Raw genomic sequence first — 24,505 nt, 5'->3', positions numbered from 1 at the left:
AGCGCAGACCATGTTCACCTTCACACCTGCTCCACCCCCTACCTGAAGTCAAGTCACGTGCCTAGAGCACAGCCCAGTGACACCTCTGAGGGGGGCCTGTCCTTCCCGTGGTTACTCCTCTGTGCCTTCAGAACACACACCGATTTAGCGGACATTAGCCACGTTTTGGGTCATCCATTCCTGTTTCCTTTTGACTCCAAGTGATGTTCTCAACCTTCTACATCCTTTCAAATATCAACCCAGACTCCATGGGAAAATCTGCTGTTAATAAGAATATTTCAAGAAAATATCCTCAGGCTCTGAAGAAGGCATTTTAAAAAAAATGTTTTAAGTGCAATCGGCATCACGGGAAGTATGTGGCTTTACAAGCTGACATGAAAGGAACTGCTCATTTGGATGGGGGAGCGTTGCTACCGTTTTTTACAAACAATTAAAACCACCACCACAGATCAGCCATAAACTAAACAAAAACCACAATGAAAGGCAAAAGCCACACACGCGTCACTCATGATACTCAACAGCCAGCATTATCTTTCCGTCCGAGATGTGTGTAACATTATTTTAACACTGCAACCTAACATTTTGGTCTCCTGGCTTAATTTCACTTTTCTTGATGCTTTACTACTAATAGGAATTCCAGGAGGCATCCTATTTTCCCCATGGCCTAAATTATTAATAACCACGTCAAGGATAGAAACCCAGCCCTCGACCGTTTCAGCAGCTTGAACGATTCCTTCAGCCAATGCAAACACATATAGTTGGCCCCCAAGTCAGTGTCCCACAGGGCGCAGTGTTTGGGAAGAGGCTGATTTGCCCGGATCTGCAGGGAGGCAGGTGGTGCCCTGACCGAAGCTTGCCTGGGAGACAAAGGGCAGGGTCTGCAGTCCTCATGTTCCCGCTGGGGCCACCGTCAATCCTTTTGTTATCTCAGCCACCTGGGCTGTGCCAGCCGAGGGCTGGTCTGAGGACTTCCAAGAGCCTCTCCATGTCACCCTCCGGGGCCACGTGCTCCTCCTAACGTGGGAGAGGCAGGGACCTACAGGGGCACGCTCCTCTCCAGCTCTGCATGGCCGCGGAGCAGGCTCCTCTCCCCCCGTTCCAGCGAGCTGCTGGCAGAGGGTCCGACCTAACAGGAGGCCAGAGCGTCCATTCTTTCCTGATGTTTACTGTGAAACCCTCCCTGGGTCACTTTTAAAGGAGATACAGACAAGAGTCAGTAAGGAGAAACTCCCTCCTCTGTTCAGGCATAAGAGAACCAATCAAAAGGGCAAATAGAATTTCCCGGGTGTTTCCTCTGGGCTCTATGATGGTAAAATCCCATTTCAGGTAAGTGTTGTTACTCCCCTCACAGCTGATGAGACAAACCAGGTTTTCAAAAGTTAGGGGATTTGACTAGGAGCCCTTGTCCCTCCTTTATGTGTGGTTCACAGATTGCATCTGTTCCTAGGAGTGACTTGGAAAGGTTTCAGACACCCCAACATCTCCATCAGCTTCCTCAACGTCTCCCTGACCAATACACAGTTGTAGCCGTCCCAAACTAAGTACGTGTACACAAACACAGCTTCTGAACACCCTCCCCATCTTCACCTCCATCACGGACATTCCTGAGCTCCTTCGTAGAGAAATCCGGAGCCTCCAGTACCCAGATCAGATGGCACAGAGCTCTCCTTGAAGAGCAACAAAAATGAAAATTCCTGAACCTGCTTCTCAGAACCAAAAGGCACAATGGAGTTCCAGAATCTGCTTTTAATCAGAAAACCAGGGATTTCTTTGAACAGTATCAGTGCTGCATAGCATTGTAGGTGCTACCAGATGGAGGGCAGGTGGCTGGAAAGGAACAGGGTGTTTTGGGGGTGGAAATACAGAGAGTCTATAATAAATATATTAACTGTTTTCTTCCATGATTTAAGACTACCGTAACTGGAGGGATGGAGAATATTGTGCTGTCTCCTTACTCAATATGTGGTCGTGGACCAACAGCACCACCACTTCTGAGGAGGTTCTTAAAAAAGGCAAACCTCAGGCTCATCTCCACGCCCAGTGAGTTCTAATCTATATGGTTACTGATTCGTGTGCACGTGAAGTTTGAGAAGGAGCTGGAACTCGAAGAAGAAGGCCTAACTACAGTCCTTCACCGGGAGTCCCATATTCCCCATCCCAGAGGAGAGAGAACCATATTCACACAGCATCTGCCCTATGCCATCGGTTTGCTGGACCCACTTTACAAACCAGGATAGCTATTTCTTTCAAGGTTCACCAAAGTATTTCAGGCTGAACAATTTGCTCAAATTAAGACTGAGGAGTTGGTTCAAATGACTGGAGTTTATAAAGGACACAGCCCAGACCTTAACTCCAACGAATCTTGTTCTAATTCCCCTAACTTTCCCATAATGGGCCTGATGAAAGAAGAGCCAGTTTTTATACATGAAGTATAGAGTTTTCACAGCCCTGCAGTGGATTCACCAACCTGATCCTCTGTGCAGGAAACAGTTAACTCAGCAGACTGAGCCCTGGCTGGCTCCTGTGAATTAAGCCCTGGAACGTTATGACTGATAAGAGGGCTTTTCACGCTTGAGAACTTGAACCATACTTACGAGACTATCTAAGTAGTATATGAAAGTGATTTATGGTGAACATGTGCTCCCCCTCTAGGGGCCTGAAGCTTTGGAATTCATGTTCAGTCACACACACACACACAAAATGTACATGAGCCTATAGGATTGACCCTTGATAAAAACACCAGGTTCTAAGACTTGAGCGAGCATTCCTGGTAGACAACACTTTGCAAATGTCATTATCATTACAATTCACGGTTGGAGGAATCAGGAGCAACCTGTGCTTCTCTGCTGGGAGAGGTCTCATGGCAGCTGGTGCCTGAGTTCCTCTGAGTTTTACCCTGTGGCTTTTTCCCTGTGCTGATTCTGCTTTATATCCTTTCACTGTGAAAAACCGTAACTGCTTCTGGATCCTGTGAGTCCTTGCAGTGAATCCCTGAACCTAGGGGTGGTTTGTGGACACTAAAAGGACCCGCCACATCCTTCTCTCCCCATAAGAGGCTCCTCTCCTATGTCAGGGTCTAGTGGGAAGGCTCTTTCCCACGTGTTCAGGTTGTATCTCTGTCTTCCATAGGGTGAGTCTTCCAGTGCAGAATCCCATCTCCTCTATGCTGTTTCCTCTCCAAGATCAAGATTCTCAGATCCTTCAGCACCACCATACTTAACTATTCCATTAGACCACGCAGTCTTCGTCTCTTGAATGTGCTCGTGTCTGGGTCCTTGTCCAGGCGACTGACTCCAACTCTACCCGTGTGTTCCCACCCGTACAAAGTACAACCTGCTTATCACCTTCTTCACTCCAGACACCTTTCTCTCAGAATCTCAGCTACCTCTGTGGTCACTTTATATCTTCACTTTGTTAAATAACAACATGCTTGTTTATTTATTGATTTTTTTCTCATCCCGTGCTACAGATCCACAATGTGTTTTCTTTTAAAGTTCTCTTTGGCCCCCTCCCTGAGGGGAGGTTGCGACCTTCACACAATCAACATTCATCTTGGAGGAGCAGATTCATAGTTCCTGCCTGTCAATAGCTTTTCGATCCCAGTGAGTTGATGGGAGACAACACTGGAAATGTTCAAATAGAGCTTTTATCAGACAACTAAGGGTATATGTGAAATACTCCACAGAGAGCTAGAAATAAAAAATATTTACAGAGTAACATAGTTCCTGTTTCTGATCTTAACTCCAACTGACATGGAGCTAAAGTGTATTTTACTTGGCAATATTTGTGAGCATCTACCCCTGGGGGGCCTTTGTTTTGCCTCTAAACAAAGGCATAACCCTTGTTTGTGGACGCACACCTGACTTGGCACTGCTTCTGGGTTTGTTCAAGCTTACTCCTGTCCGCCCTTGCTTCCTCTGCTCTCTGCCCAGCGTCACTGCTTGACCCCTACTATTCTGTTCCTGTGGTTCCCTGCGACCAAAAGGCACTTCTCATTGGTCTTCAAAGTTTCCATCCCAAGATTCAGGTCATCTTGTACTTGTTTTGAATATATCTCTGACCCTTTCCTAGCGGGCCTTATAACCTGCTTGTGATTCCAGCTGGCATGAGGCCGTTTAAGTCCTGACTCAATTCACCAAGACATCTGTGACCTCTCTGAATCTCAGATCACATGAAAGCACTTGATCACGCCTCATGTCCTTGCATTTGACAAACTGCTAATAATGTCAGAACTAAAGATCCTAAAACCTAAGACTCCCCCAAATGCTGTGTTGCGCCACTTATGAACACCTTGTAGGCAAACTGCTTAGAGAGCTGCTAGTTCGCTTGATTTAGCTCCACTCATCTTACCTCTGACAATTTGCCAGAGAAGCAGACTTGAAGCTCTATCCTAAAGCAGACGGACCCAGCGCAAGTAGAAGTGAGCCAAAAGTGACCGAGTACGATTCTAATAAAAGTGTGGCCATAGTTTCTGCCTCAGTAGATTTGTGAGGTTCGGGAAGAGAACAGCATTCAACTGCTATGGAAAAGAAACGACGGGTGGTTTGGGTAGAACGCTGGTGAAAGAGAAGCTTCAGAGTGTGGAATGTGGCAGGATTAGGGGAATAAAAGTGTTCCTAAGGAACATTCATTGGATTCTCTGAATGTTCTTGGAGACACACAGAATGTTGCAGAGATTCCTTTTCAGTGAGTTCTTGAGCTTGGATTGTACTTCCATGCATAAGGCCCTGCTGTGCCACATAGCAAGTGAGGCACGTGCTCAACAGACCTGCTGCACTATGGGTGCATGGGAGCAGCCACCGTGCAAGTAGTGATGGGCACGTGAGCACAGGAGTAAACCCTGGGAATCATGGGATGTTGGTTACCTTGGCCTGTGAATTCAGGTCTTGATGTCCCCATTCCCCAGCAAAAAAATTGAAGAGTGTGTAAAACCAATTTTAAATCATTTCTGCCACCATTGTACGTTCTGTGTAGTCATCATGCAGATGGCATTGTGCCTCTGTGTGAACTATACCAGGACTTTAGAGGAATGTACAGATAGTTTAGTAGCCTCTATAGGGAAGGATAAAAGCATGCACAGAAACATCAGTAGGGCACATGCAATGTGATGGGCATTAAGTTTCTGTTAGCTCATTCTAACAGAGATTCTGCAACACCTCTTGACCTGTTCTCTTCCAAATTTGTGATGCTGTTTGAGGATGCGTGTGTCACAGCACCAGACTCCCAACCAGGGGAAATCAGACTGCTGCGCTCTCCACCAGGTAAGGTCCTCCTGGCTGAACAAAGGTGAGTCACAAAGCCATGCGTGTAGATGCTCAGGACGCCTGTCAATCAAGGGTGTGGCAACCAGGAGAACATCCAAGGAAACGGGACTTAATTACCCGTGGCACTCGGCAAACCAGAAGTGGCCAAGCAAAACGGTCAAGTAAAGAGGAAGAAAGTGCCCACTCATGGAAACCGATTTAGGAAAAGGGCAGAACAGCCAGACGTGGCATGCAAGGAGCGACAGTGCGGACTGCAGGCGTGCAGAATCACAGGTGGCTGGTTCAGCAAACCTGGTGTCAGGTGGAGCCCTGATAAGGCCCTTCCGCTGGAAGGCACTGCTCCCAGCAAGTACCTCTTTGGTTAAGAATGAAGGGAGAACCCCAAAGAATATTATTCACCCTTACAAAGAAAGGAAATTCTGACACGGGGCACAACATGGATGACCCTGGAATGCATGATGCTAAGGGACATAGCCAGTCACCAGATGACAAATCCTGACATTATCTCTGCAAGTTTGGTTTCCTTGTTTTTGTGACCATCTGCTCAGCAAACAGGAGGTGATATAAACCAAGATTTTTGGTTCCGGGAGTAAATTCTCTGGTGCACATACTTAATTAACCAAGTAACTCAGATTCAAAGAAAAATGTGCAGTAGCCTGAGCTATTGGTGCAATACAGCAGAACCTTGCTTTAGTGTCTGCGTCACCCACCATACCACACCACGCCATACGGTGATAGCTTTCACATCAAATCAAGAGGGTCTCAGGGAGTGAAGTGAGTGGAGGTTGAATGATTCTGAGACAGGGACTGTGGGTGCAGAGTAGGGTGAGAGCCTCTGGAAAAAGCAAAGCAAGATAATTACAGAGAGAACAGCATAACAATGTGCAAAGAAGCCCCTATAGAAACTCTGTGTTAAGCATTATGCAAAGTCAAGGTCACACTGATTCTCTAGGGTAAAGATACCATACTAGGAATATAGACATCTTCAATGAGATCAGTTAAAGTTCAAAAGGCCAGGAGCAACTTGGCCTGGAATGTCTGAGTGTTCCGCCAGGGCATCGCAGCATAACCCGTGACTTCACTGTAAGCAGCCCTAGCAAACAGACAACAACCCAGCCCACCTTGGGGGCAGGGCAAGTGGTACAAGTCTGCACCCCTAGCCCTTTACCCACATTCCTGAAAATCCTCAGCTGACTATAAATCCCCTAGACAATGCACCACCCTGAGCTCTCTTGTCCCCTCCTGGTGTGAGCCGGGAGCTCTGTCTGTCCTCTCACTGTCTCTCAATAAAAGCCTCTCCCTGGCTCTCCTACCTTGGGTGTTTGCTAAGTTCATTCTTCGACTCCACAAACAAGAACCCCGGCATCATTTTCACAAGCACATTCTGCTAATAGGAGTGCTTCTGTGTTATAGAATTGAGAATTTCCATGAAAATGAAACAAACACAAATCCTTCTTATTCCATGGTATTGTTCTCGACTCATCCATTTTTACGAGTGCCGTTTCACATTATTCAGACGGAAGCTTCACACTGTCTGTCCTAAAAGCTCCCCCGTAGAACACACTGGAACATAGCTGAGTGCTGTAAATGGGAATTCCGACTCCAGGTCTGTGGGTGCTCAGCTGGAAGCTCCACAGAAGCCCCAGGTTTGTGATGGGCACCATGAAGTATCTGGATGAGCAAATTAGAATGAACACGTTTTCCCTGAAAATGAGCTGTGAAAGGATATTTTGCACCTAACTGGAAAAGGATTTACTTGTCAAATGGGAAATAGTCCATTATCATTCTGTACCCACCAAGGTACTCTCTGAAGACAGTTTCTAAGAAAATTACTTTATACCATTTTTCCTGTTCATTTCTGATCCATCTGCAGCCTCCCCCAGGGGTATCATATACAGTGAGGAACATTACATAATGTCCAGTGAGAGTTCTGATGGGTTTTACATTTTTGAATTTTTCTAATGAAAACATGATGTGCTAAAATAATGCTGGGCAGTGATTTCACCATCTTGTATCCCAGCGATTTGTAATATACTATACGAACATTTTATATTAGGTGTTGAATCAAACGGGTTGTAATTTTGCATCAGGGTGGGCAGACCCATTAGTGAATATTTAAGTTAGTACCTAGACTTTCTCTTCCATTTCTGAAAAAAAAGTCCGTCGGGTTTCACTGATATTAAATCATATTAAATGCACAACAGTTTTATTAGCTTAGCTGTCGCAGAACAGTGGCTCATTTTCCAACACACATTTACTATGTGGATCGTTTCCTGTGACACTCCCATTCACAGACCGTGGAGGAGGGCGTCTAGGAAGATCCACAGATGCACGTGGTATGAACTCTCTCCTTAGACTGTGGGGCCCAGGTTTTGGTAGAAGTACGACAGTAGGGGGTGGAGGGCACTGTAGGTATACGGTCAGGTGGTTTCTCTAAGCTCAAAAACCCAGTGCCGATAAATACAGTTTGTCAAGTACCTGGGTTTCTCAACCACCCGTCTCCAATCTGGGGAAATGTTCCAAACAAACATGGCAGCAGTTCAGAGGAGATAACCTAGTCTTTATTCCAGCCTAAACCTCAGTCTTCCCAGTGTATGTAAGTGGACGTCATTGCACTATGAAATCCACAGCGTAAGGCGTTCACAAGAACCAAGGGCACCTTCCCTGTGTACCCCCAAAATGAGTCCCTTAAAGGGCAACCTGGAGTGGGCTGATGGGCAGAAATGTACGTGCAAGGGAAGGAACAGTGGAGATCTGAAACAAGATTTGGTGGCCCCATTCTTCCTGTTGCCATTCAATGGAATAATCTGTTACCCCATAAACCTTAGGCACTCTTAGAATGGAATCAATCCCCAGGAAAAAGAAAAAGGGCATTTTACGTTCATTTGTAAATGAAATCTATTCTGTTTCCTCTCGGATCCATCTGGAACCAGGCTACGTTGGTAAACAGGTTACATTTTATTTGGAAATTTAAATGAGAAACAGGTTCAAGGCTATTGAGTCTACCTTTTTTTTTTTTTAATTAGAAAACCCACCTTTTACTGTGTTTTACGGCAGAAATAGTGCCTGACATGGCAGCGAATGCACCGAGGCAACACTAGCTGGCGTGGCTGTTTCTCATTTACGTTCTTCTCCACCAAGGGCACTCAGCTGTATGCACCGTCAATCTCTTGTCTTAACATCACGGGGCAGAAGGCTTTACGGATTCACATTCTTAATACATCCCAGATTCAAAAAAGAGGTCTGAATTATTGTCTGGGGATTCTGGTCTCTCCTGCTGGGCCACTCGAACAAGCTGGCGATCCCTGGAGCTCAATTATTGGTTAAAATCACCTGAAACCACATCACCTATAAAGGAAACACAAGGCTCATTTTTCCCGACGAGGTAGGAAACGCATAGCTTTGAACTGGGAGGAAGCCTGGCTCAAGAAGCAAGAATTAAGGTCGGAAACACAGAAGGTCTGAGTTCAGGATCCTCAAAATAGAAGCTGGCAGAGATGCACTGCAGAAGGTCAAATGCACTCCAGAAGTCCAGAAGCTTCCCAAGGTAGGTCCTCACCAGGGAAATGAGCCCTAGGACTGTGATGCTGAGATGGAAGCGCACGGGAGCCCCCTGGGGTCCTGATCCGGCTGGTCTGGGCTGGGATGCGCAGTCTGGAATTTCTAAGAGATCACAGGTAATTGTATCTAGATAGCAGGTAGGTTGCATTTTAAGGAGCAGAGAGGAAGAAGCATGTATGGAAAGATGAGCTCAGATTTGGCTTCCAATTAGAATAACCCCTTTGCAGAATTAACACAAACCATACCCAGGACATACTCCTAGACAAATTAATTCAGAATGTCAGTGAGCATAGGTCACGTACCAGTATATTTTCTTCAGTTTTACTCAGGTATAATGACCAGTAGAAAGTGTGAATATTTAAGATGTACAGTGCAAAGTTTCGACCTATGTATCACTGTGAAACGTTTACTACAATCATGCTAATAAACATATCAGTCACCTTTTTGTTTTGGTGAGAACAATTAAGATCTTTTCTCTTTGTGCATATCAAGCCTACGGCCCAGTGTTGGTAACCACGCTGTACATTAGCTCTCCAGGAGGTATTTCTCCTGCAGGCATCGGTAATTTTTGCAAGATCACCGAGTGATTCTAATCCACAGCCAAGGTTGAGAAACACCGGGCTAAATCAGCTCCTCTCAGTCCTTCATGTGTGTGCGTATCACCCAAAGATCTTGTGTAACTGCAGACTGTGATTCAGTCTGTCTGGGAAGAGCCCAGGAACTTGCATTTACAAGGCTCAGGCGATGGTGAGCCTTCTGGACCATACCTTGAGTGGCCAGGTTGCAGGAAACTTAACTACCTGATTCCTGATTGCATATAAGGCCTCATTAATTAGCAGTCACAGTCCTACTAACCCTACGCACAGAGGAGTTTCGTATACCATTTCAAAGAAATAGTAGAAAACAAACTATACAAACAGGAAAAAGATATGAGTAGATAAGTGAGTCATTTAAGGGATATGATTCAGAAAGCCTACTTTTAGCTGAACTAAACCCTTCTCCTAAAAGCCAATCACTACCACTAAATATCCTCCCCATCCCTTCTGGAAAGGTCTAAACACAATGTTAACATGTCTTTCCTCTCTTTTGAGAGGGAGGGAAGGAATTACAATTTTTTTCTACCTGTGTGAAATAGTTTTTTTCCTTTGCAGGCTTTGAATGTGGATGCTATCAAAAGACCGCAAAACATGCCAGGAAATAGGTAAAACTCCAGGGAAACCCAATTCTGGGAACATATATTCCCAGAACTCCTGTGTGTGATTATGCGATAGGAGTGAGAAACAGCAGGTCAAGCCTGTGGTCTGGTAAACACAAGTGTGGTCACCTCTGCTTTCTGATACCTTTGTGCAAAGCTCGATACCGCGGAGTCTGAGTGCATTTGTGCAGAATCAGAATAGCAGTTCCCTTATTCTACCTGCTGTCCCCTTTTCTCCGGTGGAAAGGGGTTATATAATTAGCATAGCTCCATGTTAGAGTTCTCAAAGGCATCACTGTATCTGTGGACCTCTGATTACTGTTGCAAGCTGATAGTATTTTGCCTCACAGTGAATCACAGGACAGCCACACAGTCTTAGGGGCAAAGTATTGGCTGCAATCTGCATTTTAGTGGGTGCATGCATTGTGTCCACCGCTACGGCAACCGGAGTCATGGTGCTCTCCCGGCTCCCCCCAAGCGTGCAAGACTTTATATAAAAGGAAGGACGGTGCTACACGTGTTGGAAAGTAGAAATGCTGGTAGGAGTGAGACGGACAGAGAGGAGGTGAACTTCCTTTCACTCCAAATTGATGCGAGCTGGGAGAGAAGATGAGTGGGAATATTGATTTTATTTAATAAAACATTCACATTCTACAGCTATTTTAAGACGTGAGCAGGGGCAGATCAAAGTAGAGCCTCATGCTTAGAAAATCTGGGGGACTTAAGAAGCAAAATGGTATAATCTTACAGAGCCCTGGAGGGCCTTATGCAAGGAAGACCCTCCCTTCCATCAGCTTCAGAAGAGGGCTGCAGAAAAAGGGGTGCAGACAGCACGGCTGTCGGATCATAGGTTCTGGAACAAGCAGACGTGTGTTTCCACCATGCTGCTGTAACTTCTGAACTCAGTAACTTTGGGCAAATTAAGCTTCCAAGATCGTGGAAGGCTATTCACAGGGCTCCTGGGTCTTCAATGCTCCATAAATTAAACTTTGGGAAAATAACTATCTGCACTAGTTATTTGTAAACGATTACACGGACTCCTTAGTCTGAGAATTAGTGATTCAAGGGCTGCAGTGAAGACTGTGTGCATTCCAGAGGAGCCGTACTGTGGGGCAGCAGGCTGCCCTTCCGTAAGGAAGGAAATTGCTTCTTTGCAGACATGGGAGAGCTAGTAAGTGCAGAAGGAATGATAGGGTTAAGACAGCTAGCGAGTTGGTAAGTTCCTAGTGAGATATATAGGTATATATCTATACCAAGCACGGATCAGTGGATTTAAAATCATAGTGTAAACGTTTAATGGAAATGAATAGTGTTGCATTTTAACCCAAGTTATTAAATAAATATGCATGATTTTATAGCAATATAAATGAAATGTTTGATAAGTGAATAGGTGGGAATATTCAAATGTCTCCGGAGATGAATTCCAAATAATTTATGCCGCCCTCCATCCCCTAGGAGGTGGAGAACAGCCCCCCACTCCGTGACGGCAGCTTCCTTCCAAAGAATTCAGTATGGGGAGGAGATAAAAAGAAAAAAGTAAAGTCAGTGGGGAAGCGTGACAGACAAGTGAGGCGATCAAGGTGAACGTCAGTGAGAAGTCAGGTGCGCCCCCTGGACGTGATGAGAATGGCGCCTTATCCCTGTGATCTGCCCCCCTCAAACCCGTGACCCCTTTCTAATCATGAGAAAAACATCAGACACATTCAAATTGACATGCATTCCACAGACACCCAAGCTGCACGCCCCAAAGCTGTCAGAGCCATCCACACCAAGGGGTGTCTCAGAAACTGTCACAGCCCAAAGGTGCCACAGGAGACACAGCCAAGCATAATAGGGCATTTGGATAGGATCCTAGCAGAGAAAAAGGACATTAGGGGAAAGGTAGGGAGAGCTGAATAATGTATGACCTTCAATTACAGAAATGGATCGATGGTGGCTGATGAATTGTGAGCAATGTGCCATACTTGTGCAGGATGTTAATAAGATGGCAAAGGGGAGGTAGCGTATGTGGGGACACCCTGTGCTACCTTTGTGATTTTCCTGTAAATTTAAAAGTGTTCTAAAATTTAAAAGCTCAATTTTTTAAGGACAGGGCTCCTGGGAATTGGGTCTTGACTGGTGCCAAAATGCTCCCCCCACCCCACCGGCTGCAACGTTCTGGTTACAGGGCGGAGAACCGTGTGATGGGGATATCTGGCTCCCCCTCTTAATTTCATGGTGAGTCTTAGCGGCTCCCTGGTGGACAGCCAGAAGCCATGGGCCACCGGATGTAATTGAACACATAACACTTAGGAAAATTTCATGAACAACATGTGTATCCATCATCTACATAGCCTTTAGAACGACCTTCCAGGTAACAGGAAGCTCGGGAGACAGAGGGCAAGTTAGCACATAAAGAAACCATTAGACAGATACCGAAAGCTCTAGCTAACAACTGACTTTGATTTTGCCAAGTCAGAATCATTTAAAAAACGTTGAGGTCGAGGGTACGGATGGTAGACCACGACACAACCTTGACTAGATCCTGGTTTGAACCACCTGCCCATCAATCCTCTCTTTGGAGGCAACTGACAAAATGCAAACATGGCCCGTGTACCAGAGGCTATTCAGGAAACGGCTTCACCGTTATGTATGGAAAACAGTATTGTGATTTGGGTCAAAGATATGCTTTTCTTAAAGATATTTTTGGAATGAAGGGTCATGAGGTCTGTGATTTACTTCAAAAAATTAAAAAACCAGACTCAGTGTGTCAGAAGTGATCGGTTCAATGGAGCTGATGCACACACGGGTGTACGAGTCACGAAGGAATCCTCCCCAACACCCAGTGACTTAAGGGAACCGTGGTTTGCTCTGACTCCTGTCTGCGGGGCGTAGGTCCGGGGCTCGGCTGGTCCAGGCTACACTTCCCTTGGCCTGACTCCATGCAGGCAGCCTCTAGATGGGCCAGTAAGCTGGGCCCCCTTGCTCACATACCTGTGGCAGGAGCTGAGCAGGCCTGTCGCACCCACAAACACACTGGGAGCCTCACTGGCCAACACAGTCCGTGACGGAGCTCAAGGCCAGCAGAGTGGGTAAATAGGCTTTGCCCTCAGAGGAAACAGCTACAAACTCACATGGCCAGGAGTACTGTAGGGTACGGTGGGGAGTGGCGTGGGGAGTGGCCCTAAGAGCAGCTGTGCACGGGGGTTATCATCCCGTGAGCTTTACCACATTCTGCTCTAATGTTTTCTGTATGTCAAGAAACGCTCACAAATGCAAACCACTGTCTTCCATAATAAGAAGACCTGCACAATTCCTATTTGTATTTATGACCCTGTCTGATTCTTTTCTACTTCCCCTTTGCTGGCAAGATGATGCGCGTTCCAACTTCAGCCCAATGGGCCTCCCCTGGAGATCTCTACACTTTCTCTCTCCATTCCTCCATGCTATGTTCTCACAATAGTCCTCTGCAAATATTTAGCAGAGTTCTTCCTGGGTTTTACAGTATTTGATTATTTTCTTTTCACTTTCCCAACCAGACAGCTCCCTGAAGCCCAAAACTGGGTTTCTTGGCATCTGGCTGTGTGCAGTGGCTACACACAGAATCCGCTCAGCACGTGTACATGCATCCAATCAATCACTTCTCTGCCTGAGAGAGGAGTGCATTTCCTTTTTCTTTCCCTCAATTTTCTAAAAACGCTGGCCAATAAATATTCACTGATGATGATGAAATAATTTTACATCCTGGCCTGTCATTTATAAACTTCCTCTCCAGCCCTTAACCGAGTGTGAGACGTATCATTCCTACTTACTGGTCTGTTATTGGCATGATCTGAGGGAAGGGAAGCTCATGAAAAGCTCTTTTTTTTTTTTTTTTCAGATGTCTTGATCAAAATTACTCCAATGGTGGGTGGCCCCAGCTTCAAGGTGACTTTATACTAGGCATTGCTAGCGCCACAAAAGGATATATGACTTCAGAGGGTGTTTCATTGCTGGGCAGCCTTTTGACTTATACAAGTTCAGTCTTCAAAAGGTGCTGTGGGTAAGGGCCAGTGATGTGGGAAGATGTCCACACCCCTTCGCTGTTACCCCAGGCCCCGGGTTTCTTTGCGTGCCTTGTGCTGTGGAAAGCTGGCCATGGAAGGATGTTAATTTAGCAGTGAACACTGGTAGTGGCTTCTGTCCACAATATTTTGAAGACGTCAAGACATTTTTAACTGAGGGCAATGTATGCAACATGAATAGGACAGGATCCAGTGGGTATATGTACACCATTAAATAGCCTTTCTTCTTGTCTTCTGTGGTGTTCACCAGAGATGTTCATCTCCTCTTCCTATCTCCCCTCCGCCTTACTCTTTTCTAATCTTCTGTGGTACTCACCTCACTGCTGCTGTGCACAGATGCTCACTGTTTCACACTTAGACAGGTGTTGTAAAAGGAACGGGGAAGAATGGGAATTCAACAGTTGCCATGAACAAAGGTGGGACAGACATAGAGGCATTTGAAAACAAAACTTTACCAGTCTAACTGTAATGAAATCTTCTCTCATTACATCTAGTATATGCTTTAAACTATAAACAATATATGTATATTTTATAATATATATATATATTCCAATGAAAAGAGCATTACAAATTTAAAAAAATTTCATAGTGGTCTCCCCATGTAGTTACATTATAAAACCAAATGTTAATTGGGTTTATGTCTCCTTTTTGGCTTTCTTCTTAAGGAATTGGACATCTGTGGCATTCCCTTTCAGTTCTATGCCCCCAGGATTTTGAGCAATTAAAAAGAAAGATTCTGAAACAGACTAAAAGAAATGGGATTTTTTTCTGAGTTAGAAACGTGTCTATCAAAAGAACCAGTCATAGTCTTTATATGTCAAGCCACAGTCCGAAGGGTAACAGGGCCCCAAAGAAGAATTTCTGGTAGTCAGAACATGAAGAACTTAGCAACGACAAGGAATCCATGAACTTTGGTGCTGTGGAGAAAGAACAGACATCAAGATGTGAATGAATGATAATAATGTGGAGCGTTTGTTAGACAAAATAATTTCCAAACTTGGTGGTCATGGATGGTACCATACAGAAACCTATGTGGGTGAGCAAAAAGGCATGCAGATGATGTTAAGATGAAGAACCCTTCAATTTAGATGCCCATGCTTTTCCTTCATCTACAGCACAAATATTTTAACACGTGCATTTTTATGGGACTTGAATGAAACAATGACAATGTACGGTTATATCCACCTCTGAGACAGTCTTACACGGTACGGCATAGAACGTGTTTGCACAAAGGTTGGCAAACCATGTCCTGTAAGCCAAACCAATCACACCAACTGCCTGTTTCAACAAAACATGGGCATATTTACAAGCAAGACTTTATTAGGACAGAGACCCACTGGTTGGTTTATATATTGTTTATAGTGCCTTCATGTTGCAACGGTAGAGTTGAGTACCTGCCCCCACATGATCCCCAGAGGCATCATAAGATATTTCAAATTTTGAGAGAAACACAGGAATACCTGACTTCTGTCAGACATCAGCAAAGGACCTGCCGACACTTGTTCTGAGTTTCGACATTAAATCACGCTGTCTTCCTTTCAGCGGCGTCACATCTTTGCAAAGCTGAGCGCTGGGCGTTCGCTGGGTGAAACATCCATGTGGACTGGGAAATGAGAATGGGCGAATGCAACCCAATCCAACCTTTGTCAAGTCACACAATGGCCTGCCAGGTAGTCGTGGTCATTTAAGGATGAAATAAAAATACACTTTATTTTTCAGTTTCATGTATTTTGTAATGTTAATGAAGTCCAAGTGTGTACATCCTTTCTAAGTGGTTTGGAACAAAAGTATACAGTCTTCCTTTTACCCTAAAGGCATCATGAAGGCTGAGTGGGACCTCGTCTCGGTCTGTATAGTCCCAAGGCAGCCAGGCTACCTCTCAGTGGCTCTGTTGCTCTCTGCACTCAATGCAAATGTCACTTGGTTTTCCATTGCCCAGGAAAGCAATCGCCTTGACGATTCCATGTAAAGAAGTCACCTTTCTGAAAACATGACCTCGACCTTGAGAAACCACTCCTGGGAATGCAGTTCCCGCCACCGTGGCCGTGGCCATGAGCAGAGAGGACCCTACAGAAATGACCTCTCCGTCCCTCACTGGCTCCGTCCTCCACCCAGCCTTTGCCAAGGTTCAGGCGGAAGGCGAGTTGGACCCAATTTTATTTCTCCTGTAGAAGTTGCCAGTCTACGTTCATTGCCTTCCGGCTGTTCCCATTGGCCACCAACAGTCCTCAGTTCTATTTATTCACTAGGACGAGCTGGAGGTTTGGAGCGTTTTTCTTTAATCTCTGAAGGCCCCAGTGATTTGTTTGAAGCTTAGAGCTATTGGGTCAAGAAATAGTCTTCAGGGGATAAAATGCAGGGTTAGCCTCCCAAGTAAATGTTGTCTGGACAGCATGTAGTTATCTTCCTTTCTCCCAGCTAACGGGTTTCTCTCTGTCCCCCTCCCTTGCAGTATCATTTAACCTTTTCGTGTCTAATTTTCTGCACTATTATTACTAGGCTGGTCTAGAGAGCCTTTATTAGACGATACCTGGCAAACGCCCATATACTAATGATTGTTACTTTCCTCTGGCAAAATAAGAAAGGTTATTTTCATTCAGAATCTCATTTTATGGTTCAATGACTCTGGCCTGTTTACAGTTCCCGACTTGTCCAGTTGAGAGACAAGAATAATGCTAATCATTTAACTGACAAAAATAAAAAAAAATCCTGCACCGATACGGATTTCTCTATTTTTATATTTCTACCCAGAGAGGTGCTTCATGTCAATGGTGTCAGTGGTACTAAAACTAGAACCTTCACCGGAGGCTGTGCATGCTTTGGAAAATAAGTACACAGACAAATTAGGTGGGGAGGCCGTGGTCCCTTCTCCTGAAGTGAATAGCAGACCCTTCATGAAATAAGGAACGATTAGCGGGCTTGTGGTTTCAGTAGAGGGATTTTCAAGCCTCTGGGTTGCGATGAACATGCAAGACCAGCTCCTGCCGTCCACACTGAGGCTCCGACCCCAGGACAGGTCCCAAGGCAACATTTCTGCGGTTTGCCGAGCGCCGTCTGGAAGATGCACGGAGTCTCCCTGATGTCTGGATCTTGCGATCAACGTCTCAAAGCAACGCTCCTGCCGCCACCCTGGATGCTCCTTGTTCATGCTCCTCTGGCTCGTGTCCATTTTCTGAAGCCATCATCCCCCACCTCCCCCCAGACCCCATCTCTTTTCTCCTAGGACATGGCCTTCCTCTCAAAGCCTCTCAATCATACTCCCCCGAAATGGAAGTAGTTTTCCTGGATTGGGAGCCAGTTGAGAAGCTGCTTCACTGGCTGGGTCAGTTACCCCCTACCCCACAATGTGTCCCTGTGTTGGGTTGGCTTTTATACTCTGGACTGGATGTCCTCGGACCTTGCTCATCAGCTCTGTCCATTTCATGTTGCGCTATGACCCTTGCTCTAGTCATCAAATACATTTCTGGAGAAACCTGGAACAGTCTAGTATTTTCTGGAAGCTTCCCACCCTTCTGTAGTTAATTGGCCCACCCGACATTGACAAGGGACGAGTCCCAGCCTCCCAGCCAACATCTGGACGCCATCCAAGCAGCCGGCCATGTCTTCACTCTGACGACTGTGACGTGAAGGGCCTTCATCCTCACCTGTGCCTTTTCATCCACTGGATTCTGGGTTATGTGGAAAGATGTTCTTGATCAATGTCGATGGACAGTCAGTGCAGGGACGACTTCACTGTCTACCTCACTGTTGAAAATAATTCCCCCACCTGCTAAGCTCCTGGGAGGTGGATTTTCTGGAATGTCTCATGCTATGAACCTAACCAATAATCTGTATAATTTTGTGAAATTTAATAGAGCAGTTGGCTCTTTCTCACTTGCAAGAGCACTTAATTTGCATCTTTGTTAAGGTCAGAGGGGAAACCTGGGGTCATTATCTCCCCACTCCACAAGCGTAAGTCTAATGAAAATGTTGAGCAAGCTTTAGCTTTCCTGTATGTTTTGCATTTAGACAGACCCAGCTGGAGGCTTCTTTATAATAGCAGAAGGAATAGGTTTTAGTGAAAAAGATAAGCTTCCCCCATTCACTTGTTATTTTGGATTTGTGTTGTAATGACACAGGGATGCATGCATCTGATGAAGTTAAACTGATAAGTGTGTTGTAGTAATTGCCTCAAAATGAACATAGATAAGTAAAAAAAGGAGTAATGTCCCAGCCTAAATGGGATGTTAAACATGCCTCTTTGGTCTTAAATAAATCAGGTATTTATCTGCTCCCAGCAACAGACTTAACAGAAGTCACATGTAGCCTTTCTCTCTACTCCAGGGGGCAGAGGAGGTTGTCACATTTTACATATTATATTTTTATAAGATAGCATGTAAATCTTTGAGTGCTTATGTTTTTATATATGACTTATATGTACAACTTACAATCAAATATTGTGAAGATCATATATGGTCATATCCAGTAAGTGTTTGTCTAGATAAATGATTCTCAAAAGCAGGGGACAATCTCCCCCCCGCAACAGGGGACATCTGGCGACATCTGGAGACATTTTGATTGTCATGGCTGAGGGGTGAGGAGGCTACTGCCCTCTAATGTGAAGAGGCCAAGGACACAATGCCCAGGCCAGCTCTCTTAATCCCCAGCCAAAAAAAAAAAATCACTAGCCCCAAATATCCAGTGCAAAGTTTGAGAAATCCCGGTCTAAACACATGTAGGTATTTTTGGGTGTTATGTGCACTATGAACCAGGGATCTTTACTTAAATTGCCTCATTTGATTATCACAACTTTTTTTTTAACTTCAGAGTTCAAAACAGTATCTATCCGGTACCTCTGCATCCTGTGGAAGCTCCACACAGCTTTTCACTGATTTCACAGAAACGCCCTAGAGGAAGATTAGCAAACCAGTCGGGAGTTGTTCTGGGATGGCCGTCTTCCTGCTACAGACATTCACTGAGAAGGTTAATCACTGTCTGGGGTCACGCCTGATAAACATTGGAGTCAGCCTGCAAGACCACGCACCCTGGTGAGTGTGGTCAGCAGAATAGTGGCCTCCCGGTGGCATGCACAGCCTGATCCCCAGAAAGGTGAATAGATTGTGTATATGGAAGAGGGAAATCAAGTTTGCACATAGACTTAAGGTTGGGGAGCCGATGGACTTGACACAGATGCAGAGAGGACCCTGAATTATCTGGGTGGCCAAATGGAATCGCTTGACACTGAGACCCTTTCCCATATTGGGACACATCCATCCTGCCTGCTGTCATGGTAGCAGCACCCACTTCTTACTACAGAAAACGAAAGGCATGTGTTTGTTTTGACAGCCTTTCAAGACAGGACATGGGTGTGTGAGCAGACATCACCCACACGGACATTGAGTTTGCCAAGTGACCCAAAAGCCAGGAACATTGGTGAATTCCTGCTAGACATGGACACGGTGGCCACAACATCCAGTTTACAGGGTCCAGCGGACTAGGTGTCTGTGCTTCCTGCGTGCTGTGAGGCCAGAGGTCCCCTGGAGGGCAACGAGCCCCCAGCTGAGGAGCAGGGCTCGCCTGTCCGGCTTGCTGGTCTAAGACAAGGGCTTGCCAGTCCTTCAAAGCGATTTTCACAGACCACTCCTTGTCCGCCTCTTTCCTACCAGTTCCAGTGTTGAATCATGAAGTTTCTTTTAACAAACCACTGATAGTTCATCAGACAACTAAGATAATTCTGTTAAAATGCAGTAAATCCTGCTGGCTGGATACGAGTTGAGTAACTGCCTAGTCCCAGCTGCAGAGTTACCCAGCCATTCCATTCACTTTATTTTCTGTCTCTCATGCAACAGAGAACAAGTCATGAGATCTGTCAAGGATAGAAACACACTGTTCTGAAACTGAGACGTGTGCCCAGGAAGGAGGACTGAGGCTGGCGATGCTCACGTGGCTGAAGTTTTGGGTCTCAGTTTTGTAAAAGGGGGCAATACGGAGTGGGCTCTGTCCACTCCTGAGGGGATACTGGAAGGTGAGCCCAAGGCCGCGCTGAAGCATGGATGTTTGGTTGCCAGGTGCTCGGGAGCTCCTAAACAACGGTGTCTCAGCCTCTACTCCCCTCCCGGCTGTCCACCCTTATTGCCCAGACCTGTCATTCATGCTCCCCGGTTGTTCCTGCCACTTACCCTGGAAAGGCGGCCTGTTGTCATCTCCACGCTAAAGCTTAGTGTGACCCAGATGAGAGGCAGGCAGAGAGCGACCTCTTATCCTCAGTCTAATTTGCCAAAATGAAATTTAGCCGGCACCATCCTGTGTCCTACTTGTAAAACCCCACGTTTTAGATGCATCTTTCCGCTGCGCTGTTTCAGAAAGCCTTCCATGCACATCAAAAGAGAAATATATCTGAACCAGCAGCATGCCCATGCAAAAGAAATAACAGTTAAGTCCATAATATTTTCTTAGCATAGCATTTCAAAAGGCAATTTCTAGGCAGACTTATTTTTGTAACCTATTTCCCACCTTTTTCTTGAGTCCAAAATTTATAGGATCATCTAAAGGTTTAGGATTTTGAAAAAGAGGCGCAGTAATCTTTTCATTTTCTGTAGGCTTTCTTATTTTGAACTGCATCAAAAATAAATATGTTTTATGGCCCTGAACTTCAAGTAGGTCTTAAAAGTCATTTAAGGATATATATACTTCAGTTATGTGTGGGATCAAATCTTGATGAAGAGCTCACTGTGTCTGTCCCCTCAGGATAATTTGCTCCTAAGTAGGGCTGTGGCTACTGCATGTCAAGGATTGAGATCAGAAGTGAAAGTGCCCACTCACTGCTCTAAAAGGCCGAGCTGGGAAATGTAGCATATCGATGGGCCTCAGGACAAGGTACGTATTGCTATATTCCAGTGAATAAGCAAGGAGAGTAGATGTAAATTAATAATGCCCCGATCATAAAGCCTGAAAGGGTGGCCTTTAACTCTCATGCCGATAATTTCTCACATACACATTTTATTTCACTCTCATAGGCGGCATGCCACAAACGTGTGTACCCAGACCACACTGCCTTGTGATCCTAGAAAGCTCTCTCCCGCTGTCCTGCAGGGAGTTAGCCTGTTTTTCCTTCCTTCTGCCCTTCAGCCTGGCCCGTACGACGCACTGTCTAAGGCCAACTGAAGGCCAGCCCTTGCTAGGGGTCAGTCTCACTGCCAGCAGAGGCTCTGAACTTCTCTTCCCCCGTGCTCATCTTTTCCCTGCTATGGTTCCAAAGCAGATTCTTCTTATTTTCCTCTTTAACACTTTCAGCACATTCTCTGCCTTTAAAATAACTAACATTTACTTACACGACAGTAATGAGCTTTGATCATCTGGGCTCAGCCTATCTTCCTGGTCTCTCTTGCCGCCTAACTCAAAACCAACCCTTTCTTATATTATTACGGTTGAAAATCATTCCTGTTGTTGACAGAAAAACTCAGTCTCTGTGTTGCCTTTATAATACTTCATGTCTCTGGATTGTTTGCACATTGGGAGCAAAGAATGGGTCTCATACTTTTATACGCACTTTCTTTCCTTCAGCACCTATATAGTTGCATGCATGCAAAAACCCACACAGCATATCTGTTAGACAGGCAATTGGCTATCTCTGGGGTTCCTGCAATGACTGTAGTACAATTTGATAAATGTCTTCTGGGGCATAAACCTTATCCAGTAACCTTTCTGTCTTTTGTTATTTTTAAGTAATATAAAATTATCGTCTTGTCAAAATTCCAGCTTGGAAAATCCTTAAAGAGATGGTATTCTACAGAAAATAGACAGCCTTAAATTTACGAATTTACTTGTAGAGTGATCATCCCACACATAGAGAGTTCAAGGCATTTCAACTAGGTAATTGCCACATTTTTAAGACACCTACTATGTGCAGAGTGAAGCACCCTGAGGGGAAGACATCTGATAAAGCAGTGAACCACCAGGTAAGAAAGATGTGTTTCTATATTGTGAAAATTTTGAAAAAGGGAATGACCAGAGTGGAGTCAGAGAGTAATTAGAAGGCTACGTTAGAAAAGACAGGAATATGAGATATTCAGACACATCAATCCTGATAATGAGTATATCTTTATATTGGAACAGAGGTGAGCACCGTAGGCTTTTTATGCTAAATCAAAAAGGAATAAATGATAAGCCAGAAGACCCGACAAAATATATCCAGTGATTGCGTTCAGACGTGGCACAACGTTAGCGCTCTCGCCTACTGGGTCCAGTGCTGAATCATGAAGTTTGTTTTTACAAACCACAGCAAACAACTGATATAATTCTGTTGGCAAATCTGACAGTTGCCCTTGGTCTGTGCCCGGAGGAACATTCCCGGCTGGAGAAGCAGAGGAAGGCATCTTACTGAGTAGAGCAGACAGAGACAAAGCTCAGAGAGGCGGCCGCATGGCGCGCCTTCGGTAAAGCGCTCGAGCACTCCCCCTGGAGAGGCATATGGTGGAAATCCTTGTAACAGATAAAAGTCATGGATGCAAAATACAGGCATCGAAACTAGCAAACATAAGAAGCAAGGAGATTTATTAAGAGACCAGAGGTAGCTGACCAAAATTCTAAACCGCCCTGACGCGCTTTATGTCCAAACATCTGAGCGCCTAATACTAGGTCATGGGTCTGTGACTGACCGGGTCAGGCAGAGCCAGAATATGGCCTGTTCCTTTAGCAGCAAACAGAGCTCTGCCCCCTCTTGAGACTCAATACTACCGTCTCCCCAAGCCCACCAAGGGTCTCAGGTCACACGGGCCAATCATTACGCCCATTAGAATAACCTGCTCTGGGGAAAGAAGAAGGGCCTTTTTTGTTTAAATCCAATATGTTAATTATTCCCACCAAAACATTATTTCGTTAAGAACATTCCTTCCTAGTGAATGAAAAATGTTAAAGCACCGTATGAATGCCATAATAGAAAGCACATCTAATGTTTTCCAGTAGGGTCCCTTTGTTGAATCACCATGTATGTGGAGGAGTTTCCAGGAACTCAGAAAATTTTCTCCTGCAACATGTCACTGGCTCCTTTGCTTGTTTTTAAATGAAAACCCTGTGCCCAGTGACCTTAAATTATCTGAAAGCTATACACAGAAAGGCAGATAAGAGACTGTTCACCATAGAGCTATTGTGAAGCTGCTCCACATTCTCAAAGCAAATACTTGGCATTCCAAATCCTACCTCAAGAGAAAACAAAATACTCTCATTGAATGTCTCCACCTTTTTCTTTTTCTCTTTTTTGGTTAGTTATTTCCTTTCCTAAGGAGGCCTTTTGGACTTCATTTTACCTGATCGCACTCACCTCACTTATAATTTTAATATCACAACCATACTGTTTATACATTTAATGTTTACATATTTCTGTACTATGTACGTATGTGTCTCTATCAATAGAAGGAGTAAGATCCCTCTGGCTCCATGAAAGCCTTTTTCTTCCCTTGGATGTGAGCTTTCTCATAAGGAGGCTTGCTGTAGATATGCACTGCCCATAACGACTTGCTCTGATGCAGCTAATATGCTAGAATATATGGTAACCAGTAGCCTCCTGCATCTAGGGAACCGAATTTTCATTGTAACTACTTTCAACTAATTTAAGTAGCTATGTGTGGCAAGTGGCTACCATATTGGATACCATAGTTCTGAAAAAGTAAGAAGAAAATGATTAAACCTAAGTTTACAAAAACGGATGTCCTGTAAAAGGGCCAGTGGGTAGCTAGGGAGATTCTTGAAGAAGCGTATGCTAAAGCTCTGGTTCTCAGCCAGGGGCAGTTTTCCTCTGCCCCATGCCACACCAGGAGGCATCCAGCAAAGCCTCAAGACATTTCGGTGTGTCACAGGTGCGAGCGGGTGCTGAGGTGCTCACAGCACCAGGAAGCCACGGGTACTGTCCGCGTGTCAGAATGACAGACAGGGCAGCCCCTTCCCAGCCCAGGCAGGAACTGTGCAGCCTCCGTGCAAAAGGGGCAAGGCGGAGAAACCCCTGCTGCAGGGGAGAGCAGCAGACACTGAACTTGGCACTTCAGCGTCGCCACACACCTGCTTGCTCTGGGGAGAGCAGCAGGCCTGAGGGGCTCGCTTCCCATCCTGATTTCTGAGAAAGAGAGGGACTGCTGAGCTCAGCCGAGGTAGGTATGAGCTCCTGGCACTGGCAGGTTCTGTGAGGCAAGAATATGAAGAGCGAGACCACACAGACCGCTATAGGAGGAAGGGGTGCCTCCGCGCCCTTTCCCTTTGACTCTGAACACCAGAGAATGAGACGCAAGTTCCTGGAACTCTGCGGTCGCACGCCGTTCCCCTGAAGGGTGGTAATCCTTCCACACTAGTCTATGGGGCTTCGGTTAGATGAGGAATGTCACAAATATCAGCTTTGTGCCACACTGCAGAATTGGCTCAGAAGATGAAAATTCCTGGCAAGAAGTGTCTGGGACTATGCACCTAAAATCTAC

The 24,505-nt window shown here is 45.3% G+C and overlaps 1 protein-coding gene across 6 annotated transcripts in view; it reads right to left on the bottom strand.

Annotated features, from left to right (window-relative positions):
* Positions 1-24,505, bottom strand: part of STS (steroid sulfatase) — a 485,388-nt gene that overhangs the window by 47,379 nt on the left and 413,504 nt on the right. For 2 of the 6 annotated variants that reach the window (XM_073227935.1, XM_073227938.1), the window contains one exon: positions 14,859-14,980. The exons of the other annotated variants lie outside the window; for them this stretch is intronic. In XM_073227935.1, coding sequence (XP_073084036.1) covers positions 14,874-14,980 — 107 coding nt within the window. In that variant the 3' untranslated portion in view covers positions 14,859-14,873. Of the gene's footprint in view, positions 1-14,858; positions 14,981-24,505 lie in introns of those variants that run through there. 6 annotated transcript variants of the gene reach the window in all.

Source organism: Manis javanica, chromosome X (assembly GCF_040802235.1).
Source record: "Manis javanica isolate MJ-LG chromosome X, MJ_LKY, whole genome shotgun sequence".
In the NCBI taxonomy this organism is placed as follows: domain Eukaryota; kingdom Metazoa; phylum Chordata; class Mammalia; order Pholidota; family Manidae; genus Manis; species Manis javanica.
The sequence above is the reverse complement of the archived record's forward strand: the minus strand, read 5'-3'. Positions and strand labels throughout refer to the sequence as shown.